Source organism: Scyliorhinus canicula, chromosome 2 (genome assembly GCF_902713615.1).
Source record: "Scyliorhinus canicula chromosome 2, sScyCan1.1, whole genome shotgun sequence".
NCBI lineage: Eukaryota > Metazoa > Chordata > Chondrichthyes > Carcharhiniformes > Scyliorhinidae > Scyliorhinus > Scyliorhinus canicula.
The window spans coordinates 130,226,944-130,244,774 of record NC_052147.1 but is presented as its reverse complement, the minus strand read 5'-3'; the positions used below and the strand labels follow the sequence as shown (position 1 = coordinate 130,244,774).

The window sequence follows — 17,831 nt, the reverse complement described above, 5'->3', positions numbered from 1 at the left end:
TATCAGCACCCATACTGGGTGCCCTGGCCACTGAGGCCACCAGCTACCCACCCCCTGAGCTGCATGCATCAGACTGTCTAACACTGTCATTTTCTGTCGTCCCCCCCACCCCGGAGAAGGCCATCAGGAGCGGGAGAAAACTGGAGGGGGACCGCCGGACCTGCGGCCCCACACCATGGCTGAGCAGAGGGCCCTGGACATGATTGGCGGCATCGAGGAAAGGGAGGCCGCCTAGGTGGAGCCTGGGTGGCTGCAGGCAAGGAAGTGAGACCCTAGTGAGTTGCGGTTCCCTGTGACATGTGTGTCACCCACCCCGCCCCCAACACCACCCCCAGTCTCACCCGGCCCACGGTTTAATTGTCTTGTGTCTTGCAGGACCTGCTGATGATAGGCGGGTCCAACTGGTGTCCCCCACCTCCAGCCAATGCCACAGACGGAGCACATGAGCCGAGCAGCACGGACACAAGCCATATTGCTGTGACCCAGGACACCCCGGAGCTCGAGTCTGGGGCTGACACAGATTTCCCGTCACAGCCGTCTCCAACACCCTCCACCATCCCAGAGACACTCACCTAAGTTGAGCACTTTAGTGAAGAAGCTCCTGGAGCACTATCTGGTGTGCACCTCACAGCTGATCCGGTATATCAGGTGAAGGTAAGAACTCCCGAGGGGGTGGACAATTGGAGGGCGGGCCGACACCAGGAACTAGCTGTCGCCCAGGGGGAGCGGCACGGTGGCACAGTGGATAGCACTGCTGCCTCACAGCGCTGAGGACATGGGTTCGATCCTGGCCCTGGGTAACTGTCCGCATGGAGTTTGTACATTGTCCTCGTGTCTGCGTGTCTCACCCCCACAACCCAAAGCTGTGCTGGTTAGGTGGATTGGCCACACTAAATTGCCCTTCAATTGGAAAAAAATAATTGGGTATGCTAAATATATTTTTTTAAATTAGCTGCGTCCAGATGGGTTCCAGGCTTCTGGAACAGACAGTCCCATCGATTGTGGGGACACAGTCGCAGAACCAGGGACTACATGTCAGCGAGCATCCAACACCTGCAGGCGCAGGTGGAGGAGTCCAAGTGTGTGCAGGAGCAGGAGGTGGTGCTGGCCATGTGTGCCAACCAGGCCAACACCGTACGGGTGGTGTCCATGGTGGAGGCATTGGGGGCAAGGGTTGCAGCTATGGATCACCGTGTCCAAGGCCTCTGGGGCAGGCTCTGCTGCTGCAGCTTCCTCCTCCTCCAGCAATGGCAGCTCATTCAGCCTCAGGGCATCCCCAGGGCTGCAGCAACTAGCAGGAAGGCCACCATTGCTGATTGAATTCCAATATCCATTGTCTGCAGAGAGTGAAGGGCCGACATGTTAGCATGGTGTATACCCTCGTGCCCAACCAGATCCAACGGGCTACATGGTGGCCCCGGACTTTGCCCCCGCATGCCCGCCCCATCTCTGCACCACTGCCCCGTTGGTGCCTGGCACTGTGGGGGCCTCTGGCATTGGCGTTCATCCCCGATGCCAGGGGTACCATTGGCTGGCATTGTCCTTGCCATCAGTACACTCTGCGGCACCACCCCATGCCCCATAGGGGCTACAGTTGCTGTTGCCCTTGAATGGGCCACTTGATGCCTCCCCGGAGGGTGGCAGCCAGTTGAGTGATGCGGGTGTGGTGGAGAGTGGAGTGCAGGTTGGGAGCTGAGGTGGGGGGAGGGGAGGAGGAGTAGATAGGAGAGGCCTTCGGGCAGGAGTAGAGGGAGGTGGCCGCAGGGGTTGGCCAAGTGGGGTGGGGGAGGGGGGAAGAGAGGGGGAGGGAGGACCTGACATGGCAGTGTTGGAGCAGGAATGGGATCATGGATGGGGAAGGGGTCCATCTTGGATGAGCCCGGTTCAGGGAGAAATTAAAGGAGGCAGAACTGTAAGGGGAGGATGGTGGACAGTAGAGGGGACTGGAGGCGCTCGCCTGCGGTAAGGTTTGTAACATGGAACGTACGGGGGCTGAATGGGCTGGTGAAGAGGTCTCTGGTCTTTGCGCACTTGAGGAGCTTGAAGGTGGGGGTGGTCTTTCTGCAGGAGACGCACGCCCGGGTGAAGGGTCAGGTTGGTTGAGAAAGGAATGGGTGGGCCAGGTATTTCACTCGGGCTTTGATTCAAATCTGCAGGGGATAGCCATCCTGCTGAGCAAAAGGATGGGATTTGTAGGGGCCAAGGAAGTGTGAGATCTAGGGGGGAGATATGTGAAAATGGGCGGGGTGTTGGAGGGGACGCCGGTGGTGTTAGTGAATGTTAACTTGCTGAATTGGGATAATGTGGGGTTTGTGAAGTGGTTGCTGGGAGCGATAAAAGACCTGCACACGAATCAGTTGATTATGGGGGGTGATTTTAACTGCATACTGGAACCAAGGGTGGACAGGTCAAGCTCCAAGTCAATGGAAAGGTTGAGGATGGCGAAGGAGCTGAGGGTTTATGGAAAGGATGGGAATGGTGGATCCATGGAGATTTAGGAACCTGGGAGGAGAGGGAGTTCTCCTTCTTGGACGTGTACAAAGTATACTCCAGAATTGATATTTCTGTGATGAGTTGAGCGGTGTTGGTGGGGGCGGAGCACTGATGGAGGTCAGACATGGCTCGAGGCAGGAGCAGAGGCTGGGATGGAGGTTAGACTCAGGTCTTCGAGTGTACAAGGTGTTCTGAGAGACAGTGCGGTCGGTATTCAGAGATAATGTGGAATTGATTCAGAATGGGGAGGTATCGGTTGCCACAGTTTGGGACGTGTTCAAGGCGGTGGTTCAGGGGGAGATGATCTCATTCAAGCCACACAGAGACAGAGGGAGGGAGGTGTATGGAAGGTTGTTGGACGAGATAGTCGAGGTAGACAAGAAATATTCAAGAGCTTCCACCAAGGAGGGGTTGGCGGAGAAAAAGAAGTTGTAGGGGCAGTTTGATCGGTTGACGATGGGGAAGGCAGTGGGGCAGCTACGGAGGGCGAGGGGGGTGCAATATGAATATGGAGAGAAGGAGAGTCGTATGCTAGCCCCTCAGCTACAGTGGCAGGATGCGTCCAAGGAAATTCTGAGAGGACGGCCAGGGAAGCGGGAGGTAGTGTCAGATGAGGAGAGGAGGCAGGCACTGGAGGAACCGCTGGGATGATAGAGGTGATGGATAGTGTGGAAAACCACTGTAGTGTATAATATGTGTATTGCGGTAAATGGCCACTGTATTATATGTAATGTGGTAAACCACTGCCCGATGGCTCCGCATCCCCTCGGGCCCAGTATAAAGATGGCTGGTCTCCACCTCTGATCCAGTTCGGGATCAGAGGCCAGGAGGCTTTCTGTTTAGTTTTTTTTTCCAATTAAGGGGCAATTTAGCGTGGCCAATCCACCTACCCTGCACATCTTTGGGTTGTGGGGGTGAAACCCACGCAGACACGGGGAGAATGTGCAAACTCCACATGGACAGTGACCCAGGGCCGGGATTCGAACCCGGGTACTCAGCTCTGTAGGCAGCAATGCCAACCACTGTGCCACCGTGCTGCACGAGTTTAGTTTATTAAAGCTTCAGTTACGTTCGCCACTCGTCGTGTGTTCATTGATGGCATATCAATTTAATAAACTAAACATCTAAGATGAATTCATCACTCAAGCCTGATCGCCTGGAGCTGGACCCACAAACAGCTGACACCACTGCAACATTCGAGCACTGGCTAAGCTGCTTCGAAGCGTACCTCGGATCCTCCACCGAAAACTTCACTGACCTCCAAAAGAAGCAGATCCTCCATGCACGGGTGAGCCCGCAAGTCTTTCTTCTCATCAGGGACGCCCCCTCGTATACGGAGGCGATAATGCTGCTGAAGGGACAATATGTGAAGTCTGTAAATGAGGTGTATGCGAGGAAACGTCTTGCCACGAGACGACAATGCCCTGGGGAATCACTTACAGAATTCCTGCGTGCCTTGTGGGTACTCTGCCGGAACTGTGACTGCCAGGCGGTATCGGCTACCCAACACGCGGAGCTGTCGATCAGGGACTCTTGAGCCGCAGGCATGAAATCAAACTACATCCACCAGCGATTGCTAGAAGAGGGTAAACTCGGCCTCCCAGAGACAGTGCAGCTCTCAAACTCACTGGAGATGGCCTTCCAGAACATGGAGACCTACACATCCGACCGCGCGGCACCCTCGCGTCGACATAATCTGACCCGGGTGCTGCGCAAGCCTGTGCCGCTCAGCAGCCCGCCAATGCCGGAAGCCCGAGGTGCTACTTTTGCAGCCAGGGTAATCATCCCAGACAATGCTGCCCTGCACGGAACGCGAACTGCAACGGGTCTGGGAGGAAGGGCCACTTTGCGAAAGCCTGCCAGGCCCGAACTCTCCCTAAAACTCCTGGGCCCAGCAGCTCTGCCAGCTGCCTGTTGGGGCCACCCCCAGCTGCCATGCCACCTGCCATGTGAGACCCGTGGGCGCCGCCATCTTCGCTGTCATCTTTGGTTTCAGCCGCCACGTGCGACCCATGGGGTCCGCCATCTTTTACACCATCTCTGATGCCACCCGCCACGCGCGACCCATGGGTCCTCCCGACCTCCCGGGAGCCCTGCTCACCTGATCGTACGCTGGCCGCCGCTCCCTCCGACTGGCCTACCCATCACCTTTCGATGCTTGCCTCCATCACGCTCGACCAGTCCCAGCCTCATCACCTCACAAAATCTACCATGACCGTCCGGATCAACGGGCACCAGATGGCCTGCCTTTTCAACTCCAGGCGCACAGACAGCTTTATACACCCAGATACGGTAAGGCGCTGCTTCCTCCCAATTTTACCCGCGACCCAGAAAATCTCCCTGGCTTCCGGATCCCATGCAGTAGAAATCCGGGGGTACTGTGTCACGACCCTTACGGTACAAGGCGTAGAATACACTAACGTTAAGCTCTACATCCTTCCCCATTTCTGCTCTGCCTATTACTGGGACTCTACTTCCAGTGGCACATCCAAAGCCTTACTTTAAAGTTCAGTGGACCCCTGCCCCCCCACCCCCCCTCACCGTCTGTAGCCTCGCGCCCCACCCTTGCTCTTCGCTAACCTCACCTCAGACTGTAAGCCCATCAATACTAGGAGCCGACGATACAGTGCCCGCTTTATCAGGTCGGAGGTGCAGCGACTCCTACGAGAGGGGATCATTGAGGCCAGTACCAGCCCCTGGAGAGCCCAAGTGATGGTCATCAAAACTGGGGAAAAGCACCGGATGGTCATCGACTACAGTCAGACCATCAACCGGTACACGCAGCTCGATGCATACTCACTCCCCCGCATATCTGACATGGCAAATCAGATTGCGCACTATCGAGTCTTCTCCACAGTTGACTTGAAGTCCGTGTACCACCAGCTCCCTCTCCGCCCGGAGAACCGTCAATACACTGCCTTCGAGGCCGATGGCCGCCTCTACCACTTCCTCAGGGTCCCCTTCGGCGTCACCAATGGGGTCTCGAATGGTTGACCAGCACGGGCTGTGGGCCACGTTCCCGTACTTAATGTCACCATCTGTGGCCATGACCAGCAGGACCGTGACGAAGACCTCCGCCACTTCCTCCACACTGCTAAACTCCTGACCCTCACCCACAATAAGGAAAAATGCGTTTTCCACACAACCCGCCTAGCCATCCTTGGCTACGTTGTGGAAAACGGAGCCCTCGGGCCTGACCAAATGCGCCCCCTCCTGGAACTCCTCCTCCCCCACTGCCCCAAGGCCCTGAAGAGATGCCTGGGGTTCTCCTCTTACTATGTCCAGTGGGTCCCCAATTATGTGGACAAGGCCTGTCCACTTACGAAATTCACCATTTTTCCCCTGACAGCTGAGGCCCGTCTGGCCTTCAACCGCATCAAGGCAGATATTGCCAAAGCCGCGATGCACGCTGTGGACGAATCCATTCCATTCCAGGTGGAGAGAGATGTGTCGGACTTTGCTCTGGCCGCTACCCTCAGCCAGGCGGGCAGGCCCGTGGCTTTCTTGTCCCGTATGCCTCCAAAATTTGACACTCCTCTGTCGAAAAGGAACCCCAAGCCATTGTGGAAGCTGTGCGACATTGGAGGCATTACCTGGCCGGCAGGCAATTCACTCTCCTCACTGACCAATGGTTGGTTGCCTTCATGTTTAACAATACACAGCGGGGCAAAATCAAGAACGACAAGATTCTGAGGTGGAGGATCGAGCTCTCCGCCTACAACTACGATATCGTGTATCGCCCTGGGAAGCTCAATGAGCCCCCAGATGCCCTATCCCACGGTACATGTGCCAGCGCACAAGTAGACCAACCCTTGTCACTTTATCAAGGCTCGCATCCGGCTTACTCCATGGAGAAGGTCAGGACCGTGACCAGGGACTGCCAGGTCTGCGCAGATTGCAAACCGCACTTCTATTGGCCAGACAGGGCACACCTGGTAAAGGCCTCTCGCCCCTTTGAGCGCCTCAGCATCGACTTCGAAGGGTCCCTCCCCTCCAATGACCGTAACGTGTGCTTCCTCAACGTTGTTGACGAATACTCAAGATTCCCCTTTTCCATCCCATGCCCTGACATGACCTCTGCCACCCTCATCAAGGCCCTGCACAGTTTTTTCACCTTGTTCGGGTTCCCCGCCTATATCCATAGCGATCGGGGTTCTCCTTCATGAGCGATGAGTTGCATCAGTTCCTGCTCAGCAAGGGCATCGCCTCCAGCAGGACGACCAGCTGCAACCCCTGGGGCAATGTGCAGGTGGAGAGGGAGAACACGACGGTCTGGAAGGCCGTCCTCCTGGCCCTACGGTCTAGACGTCTCCTAGTCTCCTGCTGGCAGGAGGTCCTCTCCGATGCGCTCTACTCCATCCGGTCGCTCCTGTGCACTGCCACCAACTAGACCCCTTACGAACATATGTTTGCCTTCCCCAGGAAGTCCACCTCCGTAGTCTCGCTCCCGTCCTGGCTGATAGTCCCAGGGTCCTACCTCCTCCCGAAGCATGCGAGGTGTCATAAATCATATCCCCTCGTCGAGAAGGACCTGCTCCTCCATGCCAATCCACAATATGCCTACGTGGCACATCATGACGGGCAACAGGACACAGTCTCCCTTCAGGATTTGGCACCTGCAGGTTCCCCAGCGGCCATCACCACCACCCCCGACCCTAAACTGTCTGCCTCCACCACTACCCACCTACCTCAAGATCTGGCACCCGCAGGCCCACCGGCGACCATCACCACCACCCCTGCCCATACACCGCCCCCCCTCCACCGACTCAACAACTGGGTAAAGAAGAGGACAACACGCCTCCCCCGGGCCCGGTATAAAGTGGCTGGTCTCCACATCTGACCCAGTTCGGGATCAGAGGCCAGGAGGCTTTCTGTTTAGTTTATTAAAGCCTCAGTTACGTTCACCACTCATCGTGTGTTCATTGATGGCATATCAGATAGCATAAAAGGGATGAAGTCGCGAAAGGCCCCAGGGCCGGATGGCTACCTTGCATCACATCTATTGGGGATGTTTAGCGAGGAGCTGGAGAAGGGGGAGCTGCCGGAGACACTGACCCAGGCATCGATCATGTTAATCCTGAAGAAGGGTAAGGACCCACTAGAATGTGGGTCATGTAGGCCAATATCATTATTAAATACGGATGTGAAAGTATCGGTTGTTAGTGGTGGGGAGGATGGAAGGATACTTTCCGGGGGTGGTTGCAGCAGACCAAACCGGTTTTGTGAAGGGCAGGCAACTTTCCAGTAACATTATGCAGTTATTAAATGTGATCACGACCCCGTTGAATGGACAGGTTCCGGAGGTAGTGGTTCCCATGGACCGGGTGGAGTGGTGGTACCTGTTCGAGGTTCTGGGAATGTTTGGGTTTGGCCAGAGGTTTGTGGTGTGGGTGCGTCTGCTGTAGAAGGCCCCGGGTGATGAGTGTACGGACAAATGAGATGTGTTCACGGAACTACGGGCTGAAGAGGGGAACAAGGCTGGAGTGTCCGCTATCACCGCTGCTGTTCGTGTTGGCAAGAGAGCCCTTGGCCATGGCCCATAGGGGGTCAGTGGAGTGGCAGGGGATTGTGAGGGGGAGTGGGGAACACCGGGTGTCGCTGTACACAGATGACCTGCTGCTGTTGGTATTAGACTCACTGGAGAGCATGGGGAGAATTATGGACTTACTAGAAAGGTTCGGGGCCTTCTCGGGCTATAGGTTGAATGTCAGAAAGAGTGAGGTGTTTCTGGTGAATGAAGGGGTCAGGAGCCAATTTGGGAGTAATGTCATTTAGGGTTGCCAGATATAGATTTAGGTATTTAGGGGTTCAGGTGACGGGGAATGGGCGACGATGCACAAGTGAAACCTAACAAAGTTGATGAAGACCAAAGAAGAAAATGCTGGAAAATCTCAGCAGGTCCGGCAGCATCTGTAGGGAGAGAAAAGAGCTCACGTTTCAAATCCAGCTGCCCCTTTGTCAAAGCTCTGGTCATCAGGGCTTGAAACGTGAGCTCTTTTCTCTCCCTACAGATGCTGCCGGACCTGCTGAGATTTTCCAGCATTTTCTCTTTAGTTTTTGTCTGTGCGGAGTCTGCACGTTCTCCCAGTGTCTGCGTGGGTTTCCTTTGGGTGCTCCGGTTTCCTCCCACAGTCCAAAGATGTGCAGGTTAGGTGGATTGGCCATGATAAATTGCCCTTAGTGACCAAAAAGATTAGGAGGGGTTATTGGGTTACGGGGATAGGGCGGAAGTAAGGGCTTAAGTGGGTCGATGCTGACTCGATGGGCCGAATGGCCTCCTTCTGCACTGTATGTTTTATGTTCAAATTCCAGCATCCGCAGTAATTTTCTTTTATCAAAGTTGGTGGAAGAGGTTAGGGAGGACTTTAGGAGATGGGATACGTTACACCTGACACTGGTGGGGAGGGTAAAAATGAACGTTCTGCAAAGCTTCTTGTATGTATTCCAGACCTTCATTCCCAAGGCCCTTTTCCAGAAACTGGATGCAGCGATTTCGGAGTTTATCTGGGTGGTGAAGGTACCTCGGGTGAAGAGGGCCTTGTTACAGAAGCAGAAAGGGGGGGCGGGTTGGCGTTACAGAATCTGCTGTACTATTATTGGACAGCGAATGCGGAGAAGGCGTGGTGGTGATGGGAAGGAGAGGGGTTAGAATGGGTTAGGATGGAGGAGGAAGGGCGTCACGGTGGCACAGTGGGTAGCACTGCTGCCTCACAGCGCTGAGGACCGTAGGTTGCGTAAGAGGAGGGAGGGGATGAAATGGGGAAAAACTTGCACAAACTGAACTGTGAGATGTGGACAATGTTCTTTGATTTCTTTATGCTTTTGTACTTTTGAGTATGTTTGGTATAAAATACATAATAACATAAAGACCACTCGCGTTCGATAAGGGGCCTCAGCGGGGAACACGCGCCCAAGGCTGCACATAACCCCGTTTTGTGCGCTGAGGAGCTGCACTGCTGGAAATCCTCAGTATATTAAATGGCGTCCCAATCTCTGAGGCCCCTGACGCGACCCCCAACCACCCCCCCCCCCCCAAGCCCTAACACACTTTGGGAGGGTCCTCCTAACACCCGCACAGGGAACCCCCAGCGTGATCATCAACCGGGTCACTGTCCATGTGGAGTTTGCACATTCTCCCTGTCTCTGTGTGAGTCTCACCCCCACAACCCAAAAAGATGTGCAGGGTAGGTGGATTGGCCACGCTAAATTGCCCCTTAATTGGAGAAAAAAATAATTGGATACTCTAATTTATTTTTAAAGTGGAGGAGGAGTCCTCCAGAGGGTCCAGCCTGAGGGCCATGGTGATGGCGGCACTACCGTTGGCACTGAGGAGGTAAACGGTGAGCCCGGTGGCACAGTCCACAATTAGAGTGTGGAACCAGTTGAGGAGACACTTCAGCATGGAGGGGATGTTGGTGCTGACACCGATGTGAGGAAATCACAGATTTAAACCGGGGGAGATGATGGCACGTATAGGAGGTGGAGAGAGGTGGGGCTGATGAAGGCGAGGGATCTAAATCTGGAGGAGAGGTTTGCAGGTCTGGAAGAGCTGCGGGAGAGGGTGGAGCTGCTGAAGGGAAGTGAGTTCAGGAAAATGCAAGTGAGGGATTTGCACAGAAGGAATGGAGAGGGTTTTCCAAGCTGCTGGAGTCAATCCTGCTGGAGCGGCTCCTTCACCCGGATGTGAAAGTGGAGGGTAAGATTGGTGACATATATGGGTAGCTGGGGGAGCAGGGGGAGCCCAGGTGGTGAGTGAGGCAATGCGTAGGGTAAACTTGATCTCCATGTGAGCAAGGATGAGTTTGATTCAGTTTAAGGTGGTACACAGTTGCATATGACTCGGGCAAGGATGAGTGGGTTCTTCCAAGGGCTGACAGACGACTGTGAGAAGTGTGGGCGGGACCAGCGAATCACGCACATATGTTCTGGGGCTGTGAGTAGTTGGAGTGATACTGGGGGGAGTGGGTGGGGTCTTTGGGACGTTATGGGGATGGGGTCGGGCCGTACCCTATGGTGGCAACTTTTGGGGTATTGGAAATGCGGAAGCTGATGGAGGGGAGGAAGGCTGACGTTGTGGCCTTCGCCTCTCTTGTTGCCCAGCGAAGGATTCTGTTGGAATGCCGGTTGACAAAGCCCCCGGTGGTGGTGGCCTGGCTGGGGGACCTGTACGACTTTCTCTGGCTGGAAAAGATCATGTGCGAATTGAGGGGATCGGCGGGGGGGCTTTGAGAGATGGTGGGGACTGTTCACAACCATTTTTGAAGAATTGTTTGTCGGGGGGGGGGGGGGGGGGGGGGGGGGAAGAGAAGGGAGGGGATGAAATGAGGAAAAACTTGCACAAACTGAACTGTGAGATGGGGGACAGTGTTTTTCAATTTATTTATGCTTTCATACTTCTGAATGTGTTTGGAATAAAATACATAATAAACAAAAACATCACTCGCATTCGATAAGGGGCTTCAGCGGGAAACGTGCAGCCAAGGCTGCACATAGCCCCATTTTGTGCACAGAGAAGCTCCACTCGCTGGAACTCCTCAGTATAGCGACCCTCCAAAAGAGCACTCTACCAAGGCCCACTCCCCTGTCCTATCCCCATAATCCCATGATCATGTTCAATCCACCTAGCCTTCACTTCTTTGGACTATAAGGGGCAAATTTGCATGGCCAATCCACCTAACCGGCACATTCTGTGGGTGAGAACCGGAGAACTCTGAGGAAACCAAAGCCAGGTCCCTGGAGCTATGAGGCAGCAGTGCTAACCACTGCCACCATGCCAAATTCAGGAACAAATTATATGTGAAAACACATGGACCTGTTATGTAGCTCGAAAAATTCTATGTCAACTTAAAAGTTGTATAAATGACTTGGGAAGGATTGGAGTCCACAAAGGTGTGTATCTCAATTTGAGGTCAGGCTGTATTATGTCGTTCCTGAGCTGATTTAATTCAAAGCTGGAGGTGGCTAGCAGAGAAACAGGATCCTGTAAAGTTTCACTGAGGATGCTGCTGAAGCTCGTATTGGTGCACAGAGCTTCAACCATAGTTTCCAGCTGCTTGCTGAGGAACATTGTTTTCAAACTTTCCACGTGAGAGTCCATTGTTCCTTTCTGTCGCACAGACTTCCTGGATCCAACAGCTTTGGCTTTAGTTTTCCTGCTTGCTCTCACAGTGCCGGCCTTGGGTCCGACTCTAAGTCTTGATAATTCCGCATGAACCCTTTGGCTCGGCTTGTTGCATTTCCTTCATTATCCTTCATCTAAAACCAATACCTTGAAACATTTTACAAAACAGCAAAGTTTTCCTCAAATATTTGGATAAAAGCCCCTGACATCCATGTGCTTAGCTCAAGATTTTGCAACGTTGTAGATGAACTAGCATGCACGAAAGGAATATCACTTTTTTTGCAAACAATGCAACAAAACTATAAAATAAATACATTGCAGTGAGCCAAGAAAAAAACGATTCAACAAACACAAAGATAGAGGGGCACAGGAGAACAACCGGCTCAAGTCACCTCATTATAGGAAGGACATGGAAGCTTTGGAACGGGTGCAGAGGAGATTTACCAGGATGTTGCCTGGTATGGAGGGAAAATCTTATGAGGAAAGGCTGATGGACTTGAGGTTGTTTTCGTTAGAGAGAAGAAGGTTAAGAGGTGACTTAATAGAGGCATACAAAATGATCAGAGGGTTAGATAGGGTGGACAGCGAGAGCCTTCTCCCGCGGATGGAGGTGGCTAGCACGAGGGGACATAGCCTTAAATTGAGGGGTAATAGATATAGGACAGAGGTCAGAGGTTGGTTTTTTACGCAAAGAGTGGTGAGGCCGTGGAATGCCCTACCTGCAACAGTAGTGAACCCGCCAACATTGAGGGCATTTAAAAGTTTATTGGATAAGCATATGGATGATAAGGGCATAGTGTAGGTTAGATGGCCTTTAGTTTTTTTCCATGTTGGTGCAACATCGAGGGCCGAAGGGCCTGTACTGCACTGTATCGTTCTATGTTCTAAGTCAATCATTAGAGATAACTTGATTCCTCTATAAGCCCCACCATAGAACAAGGGAGAACAGGATAAGCTATGAAAACATATGAAATGGTGCACACATGCACACACATCTCCAGGATGCATCTGCTCGGAATTATCAGGTGAGTTCAGGAAAAAATTTCCGCACCATGTTCGGGCAAATCTGTTGAATTCTTTGCCGCCGAAGGCTGTAGGGGCCAAATCACTGAGTGTCCTTAAGTCAGAGATAGATAGGTTCTTGATTAAGAAGGGGATCAGGGGTTATGGGGAGAAGGCAGGAGAATGGGGATGAGAAAATATCAGCCATGATTGAATGGCGGAACAGACTTGATAGGCCGACTGGCCCAATTCTGCTCCTATGTCTTATAACTGAACCTGCATGTTAACCTTAAGAGAATCTTGAACTAGAACTATTAAGTCCTTTGTGTTTCTGATTTCCAAAGCCTTTTCCCATTTATAAAATAGTCTGTGCCTCTAGTCTTCCTACCAAAGTACATAACCTCACACTTTTCCACATAGTTCTCCAAATGCCACTTCTTTGCCCACTCTCCTAGCCTGTCCAGGTCCTTCTGCAGCCCCCCTGCTTCCTCAACACAACCCGTCCCTCTACATATACTTGTATCATCTGCAAACTTAACATCAATGCCCTCAGTTTCTTCTTCCAGATCATTCATGTATATCGTGAATAGCTGTGGTCCCAACACTAATCCCTGCGGAACAGCACTAGTCACCGGCTGCTATCCTGAAAAGAACCCCTTTGTCCCTATTCTCTGCCTTCTGCCAGTCAGCCAATCCTCTGCCATACCAGCACCTTGCCCCATGGGCCCTTGATCATACATTCAAGGTCTCCCAAGAAAAACAGAGAGGAAAAAGAGCATTGAGGGGGAATGTAGGGCCTCTTAAGGATCAACAAGGTCATCCATGTGCGGATCCACAAGAGATGGGTGAGATCCTAAATTAACATTTCACATTGGTATTTAGTGTTGAGAAAGGCATGGATGTTAAGGAACTTGGGGAAATAAATAGTGATGTCTTGAGGAGTGTATAACAAAGAAGGTTCTAGAAGTCTTAAAGCGCATCAAGGTAGATAAATCCCCGGGACCTGATGAAATGCATCCCAGCATATTGTGGGAGGCGAGGGAGGAAATTGCTCTTCCCCTAGCAGAGATATTTGAATCGTCGAAGTCACAGGTGAGGCGCCTGAAGATTGGAAGGTAGCAAATGTTGTGCCTTTGTTTCAGAAGGGCCGCAGGGAAAAGCCTGGGAATTACAGACCGGTGAGCCTAACGTCTGTGGTGGGTAAGTTGTTGGAAGGTATTCTGAGAGACAGGATCTACAGGCATTTAGAGAGGCAAGGACTGATTAGGGACAGTCAGCATGGCTTTGTGAGTGGTGTGGTGAACGTATTGCATTAACCATTCACCATGTATCTCGCTGTTGGCCATGAGGGCTCCACCTATGGACCACTGTAAGATATTACCTGGAATGTATCATGTTGGTGCCTTTGTGGGCTCCGCCCCTGGCTCCACCCCCTTGAGAGCAGTAACCCTGTAGGCGGCTCTCAGTAGCAGAGCAGTCGCAGGCAGGCACTGTTCTGGTCGATTAAAGCCACAGTTTACATCTACACTCTGTTTCGCGTGAATTGATGGTCGCCTCAGTGGAACATCATGTCTCACGAACTTCATTGAGTTTTTTGAAGGGGTAATCAAGAAGGTAAATTATGTCAGTGTAGTCAATGTTGTCTACATGAAGGCCTTTGACAAGGTACCACATGATAGGTTGCTGCATAAGGTTAAATCTCACAGGATCCAGGGTGAGGTAGCCAATTGGATACAAAATTGTCTTGATGACAGAAGGCAAAGAGTGGTTGTAGATGATCGTTTTTTAAACTGGAGGCCTGTGACCAGCGGTGTGCCTCCGGGATCAGTGCTGGGTCCATTATGATTTGTTATTTATATTAATGATTTGGACGAGAATTTAGGGCATGATTAGTAAGTTTGAAGATGATATCAAGTTTGGTGGCATAGTGGACAGTGAAGAAGGTTATCCAGGATTGCAACAGGATCTTGATCAATTGGGCCAGTGGGCCGATGAATGGCAGAGGGGAGTTTAATTTAGATAAATGTGAGGTGATGCATTTAGGTAGGTCAAATCGGGGCAGGACCTACTCAGTTAATGGCAGGGAGTTGGGGAGAGTTATAGAACAAAGAGATCTAGGAGTACAAGTTCATAGCTCCTTGAAAGTGGAGTCAAAGGTGGGAAGGGTGGTGAAGAAGGCATTCGGCATGCTTGGTTTCATTGGTCAGAACATTGAATACAGGAGTTGGGACGTCTTGCTGAAGTTGTACAAGACATTAGTGTTTTGTTACCTGTGTGGTAGGTAACTCGTGCTACTCAATCCTTGGTTGATGGTGAGGTCTTCTGAATCTCGATGAAGAAGACTCAAACGCATCCAGTAACAACAAAGGTTTATTGAGTAACTATAACAACAAGTGCATGAGTTCTTTACTTTAACTTTGATACTAGTGATAAGGTTAACAATATCTAACTACAGTAACTATATGTAACTCCACTCGCCATCTGAACTATTTTGATATTGTCCTGGTCACAGTGCACCCGAGAGAGAGATAGAGAGAGAGACTGAGGGAGACACAATGTGGTTGCTTTTTATACCCTTGTTGGTCCGGCTCTCTAGTGATCATGTGGTGCTGCTGATTGCACATTAACCCCTTGTCAGGCACATACAGAGATCACTACAATTAGTATACAATTGGAATACTGTGCACAGTTCTGGTCGCCCTATTAGAGAAAGGATATTATTAAACTAGAAACAGTGCAGAAGAGATTTACTAGGATGCCTCCGAGATTTTATCGTTTGAGTTATAAGGAGAGGCTGGATAAACTGGGACGTTTTTCCCTGGAGTGTAGAAGGCTTCGGGGTGATCTTATAAAGGTCTATAAAATAATGAGGGGAATGGATAAGGTTGATAGTCAACATCTTTTCCCAAATGTAGGGGAATCCAAAATGAGAGGGCATAGGTTTAGGTTAGGGGAGAGATACAAAAGGGTGCGGAGGGCCAATTATTTCACACCGAGGATGGTGAGTCTCTGGAATGAGCTGCCAGAGGCAGGAGTAGAGGCGGGTACAATTTTGTCTTTTAAAAAGCATTTAGAAAATTATATGGGAAAGCTGGGTATAGAGGGTTGTGGGCCAAATGCAGGACTAGCTTAGTGTTAAAAACTGAACTGCATGTACAAAGAAGCAATACCCATCCTCTCAGTACATCCTTCAAGAAGGGATATCCCAAGCTCCAGGCAGCAACAGTATACCAGCCACAGCACCTCCCGACACACAGCAATCAATACCCCCAGGACCATTTCATGTGTTTGGAAAGTGTGTAAGGGTCCAAATAACCACAGGTCCAATTGGGATACAATGGTAGATGAAATGTTTTCTAAAGTCAAGCTCTCTTGCTGAATTTTCTTCTGAGATAACAAATACAAAGATTTCATTCCTATGCACCCAAAGTTGGATCAGCTGTTTGAATGCTGTGCGGAAGGGGGCGAAAGTATCAACCTCTTGGACAGGGTGAATCTTGGCTCTGGAATTTGCTTCAAACTTGAGTGTTTTTCACTTACTCTCCGATTCACTTCAGTGAGAATTGTAAGCAGGTCGTCCCCTCTGGGGAGGAAAAAAAATAAAGCAGAAGTATCAGTAAGCAAGCAACAGAAGCTGCAGATTATTATTAGGGGGTCTGCAACAGAACCTGGAATGAATGGGGAAGGTGAAGACAACATAATGAATTAAGAAGGATGTGGCGAGTCAACAATGCAGCAATGGGTAACTTCAGTCAACCCCAAGATAAACTGAGAATTCTCCAATGGATCCGAGTCTATTGACCCAAAAGCCTTAAATGTGTTGCATTTTTTTGACCACAGAATTTGAGCACAGGTTGAAAGCAAATTGCATTTTAGATCAGGCAGATACATTTTTAAGATAACATCCTATATATGTAAGTAGTAGGGGGGCAGCATGGTGGCGCAGTGGGTTAGTCCTGCTGCCTCACGGTGCCGAGTTGCCAGGTTCGATTCTGGGTCACTATCTGTGTGGAGTTTGCACATTCTCCCCATGTTTGAGTGGGTTTCGCCCCCACAACTCAAAGATGTGCAGGGTAGGTGGATTGACCACACTAAATTGTCCCTAAATTGGAAATAAAATAATTGGGTACACTAAATTTATAAAAAGAAAAAAAAATGTAAATAGTAGAATCTGAAAGAACCATTTGTCATAGTGATGTTAAATTTACAGTGCAGAAAGAACCACATGAAAATTATATGTGATTTAGAAAAGGCAAACTTTAAAGGAATGGAATATAAGACCTGGCCTAGGCCACTCTGCTCTTTCAGCCTGTTCCTACATTCAATTAGATCACGGCTGATCTGTATCTTAAATCTGTTAATCCAGCTTGGGGTTCCATATCCCTTAACACACAATCTAATAAAAAAAACTTTCAAACATTGGTCGTAATTCTCCGGAAAGATTTCTAAGTGTGGTAGCCAGCGGGAATAAGCGTGAGCTTCCCGGCGCTTGGCCCAGCGAGGCCGGTAACACTATTCAACGTTAATTGGCCCACTTAACGAGGCTTCACGAGCTTCTCGCTGCAAATGAAGGCTCGCCAGCTGATTCGCCGGGACCGCGCTCGCCAGCGCCCCCTCCCCCGCTAACAAGGTCGAGCAGCATTTAAGCAGCCAACCCCGGCCAGCTTACAATAATGAATAATGCCACCAAGGAGACCAGCCCCAAGATTCAAGGACGCTGACCTAGGGAGGCTGCTAGCACTGTGCAGTCCAGGAGGGATGTCCTCTTCCCCCGAGGGTCCAGGAGGGTCAGCCATAGGGCAGCCAATGCTGCCTGGGACGAGCTGGCGGTGAACTCGGGAGTTGACCAAGAGGACTGGCCTCCAGTGGAGGACGAAGATCAATGACCTACACCGGGCAGCACGAGTAAGTAGATGAAAACTCACCTCCCCCACCACCCTCCACCTCCCCCCCCCCCCCCAACCAACAGGAGTGTCTACCCCTCCCAGTTCATCCCCTTCGACCCTTCCTCCACCCCATCCTCCCTTCAACCCCCAACCCCTCCTTCACAGACCCCAACCCACCACTGTGAACCACCTGTGTGGCTAACGATGCCCTCTCTGTGTATCCATAGGAAAAGCTGTATTGGGAGACGGCCACACTGGCAGGGGTGTGCCAGACATCAGGGCCGGGATTGTCCGAAAATGGGGCTATGTCCACTACGCCCGCTGGAAAA

General features: G+C 51.3%; 1 protein-coding gene across 3 annotated transcripts in view; it reads right to left on the bottom strand.

The window, feature by feature from the left end:
* Nucleotides 1-15,449: 15,449 nt before the first annotated feature.
* Nucleotides 15,450-17,831, bottom strand: part of LOC119958243 (caspase-8-like) — an 85,885-nt gene continuing 83,503 nt past the window's right edge. For all 3 annotated transcript variants that reach the window (XM_038786660.1, XM_038786667.1, XM_038786677.1), the window contains one exon: nucleotides 15,450-16,199. In XM_038786660.1, the coding sequence (XP_038642588.1) occupies nucleotides 16,052-16,199 (148 nt within the window). In that variant the 3' untranslated portion in view covers nucleotides 15,450-16,051. The remainder of the gene's footprint in view (nucleotides 16,200-17,831) is intronic.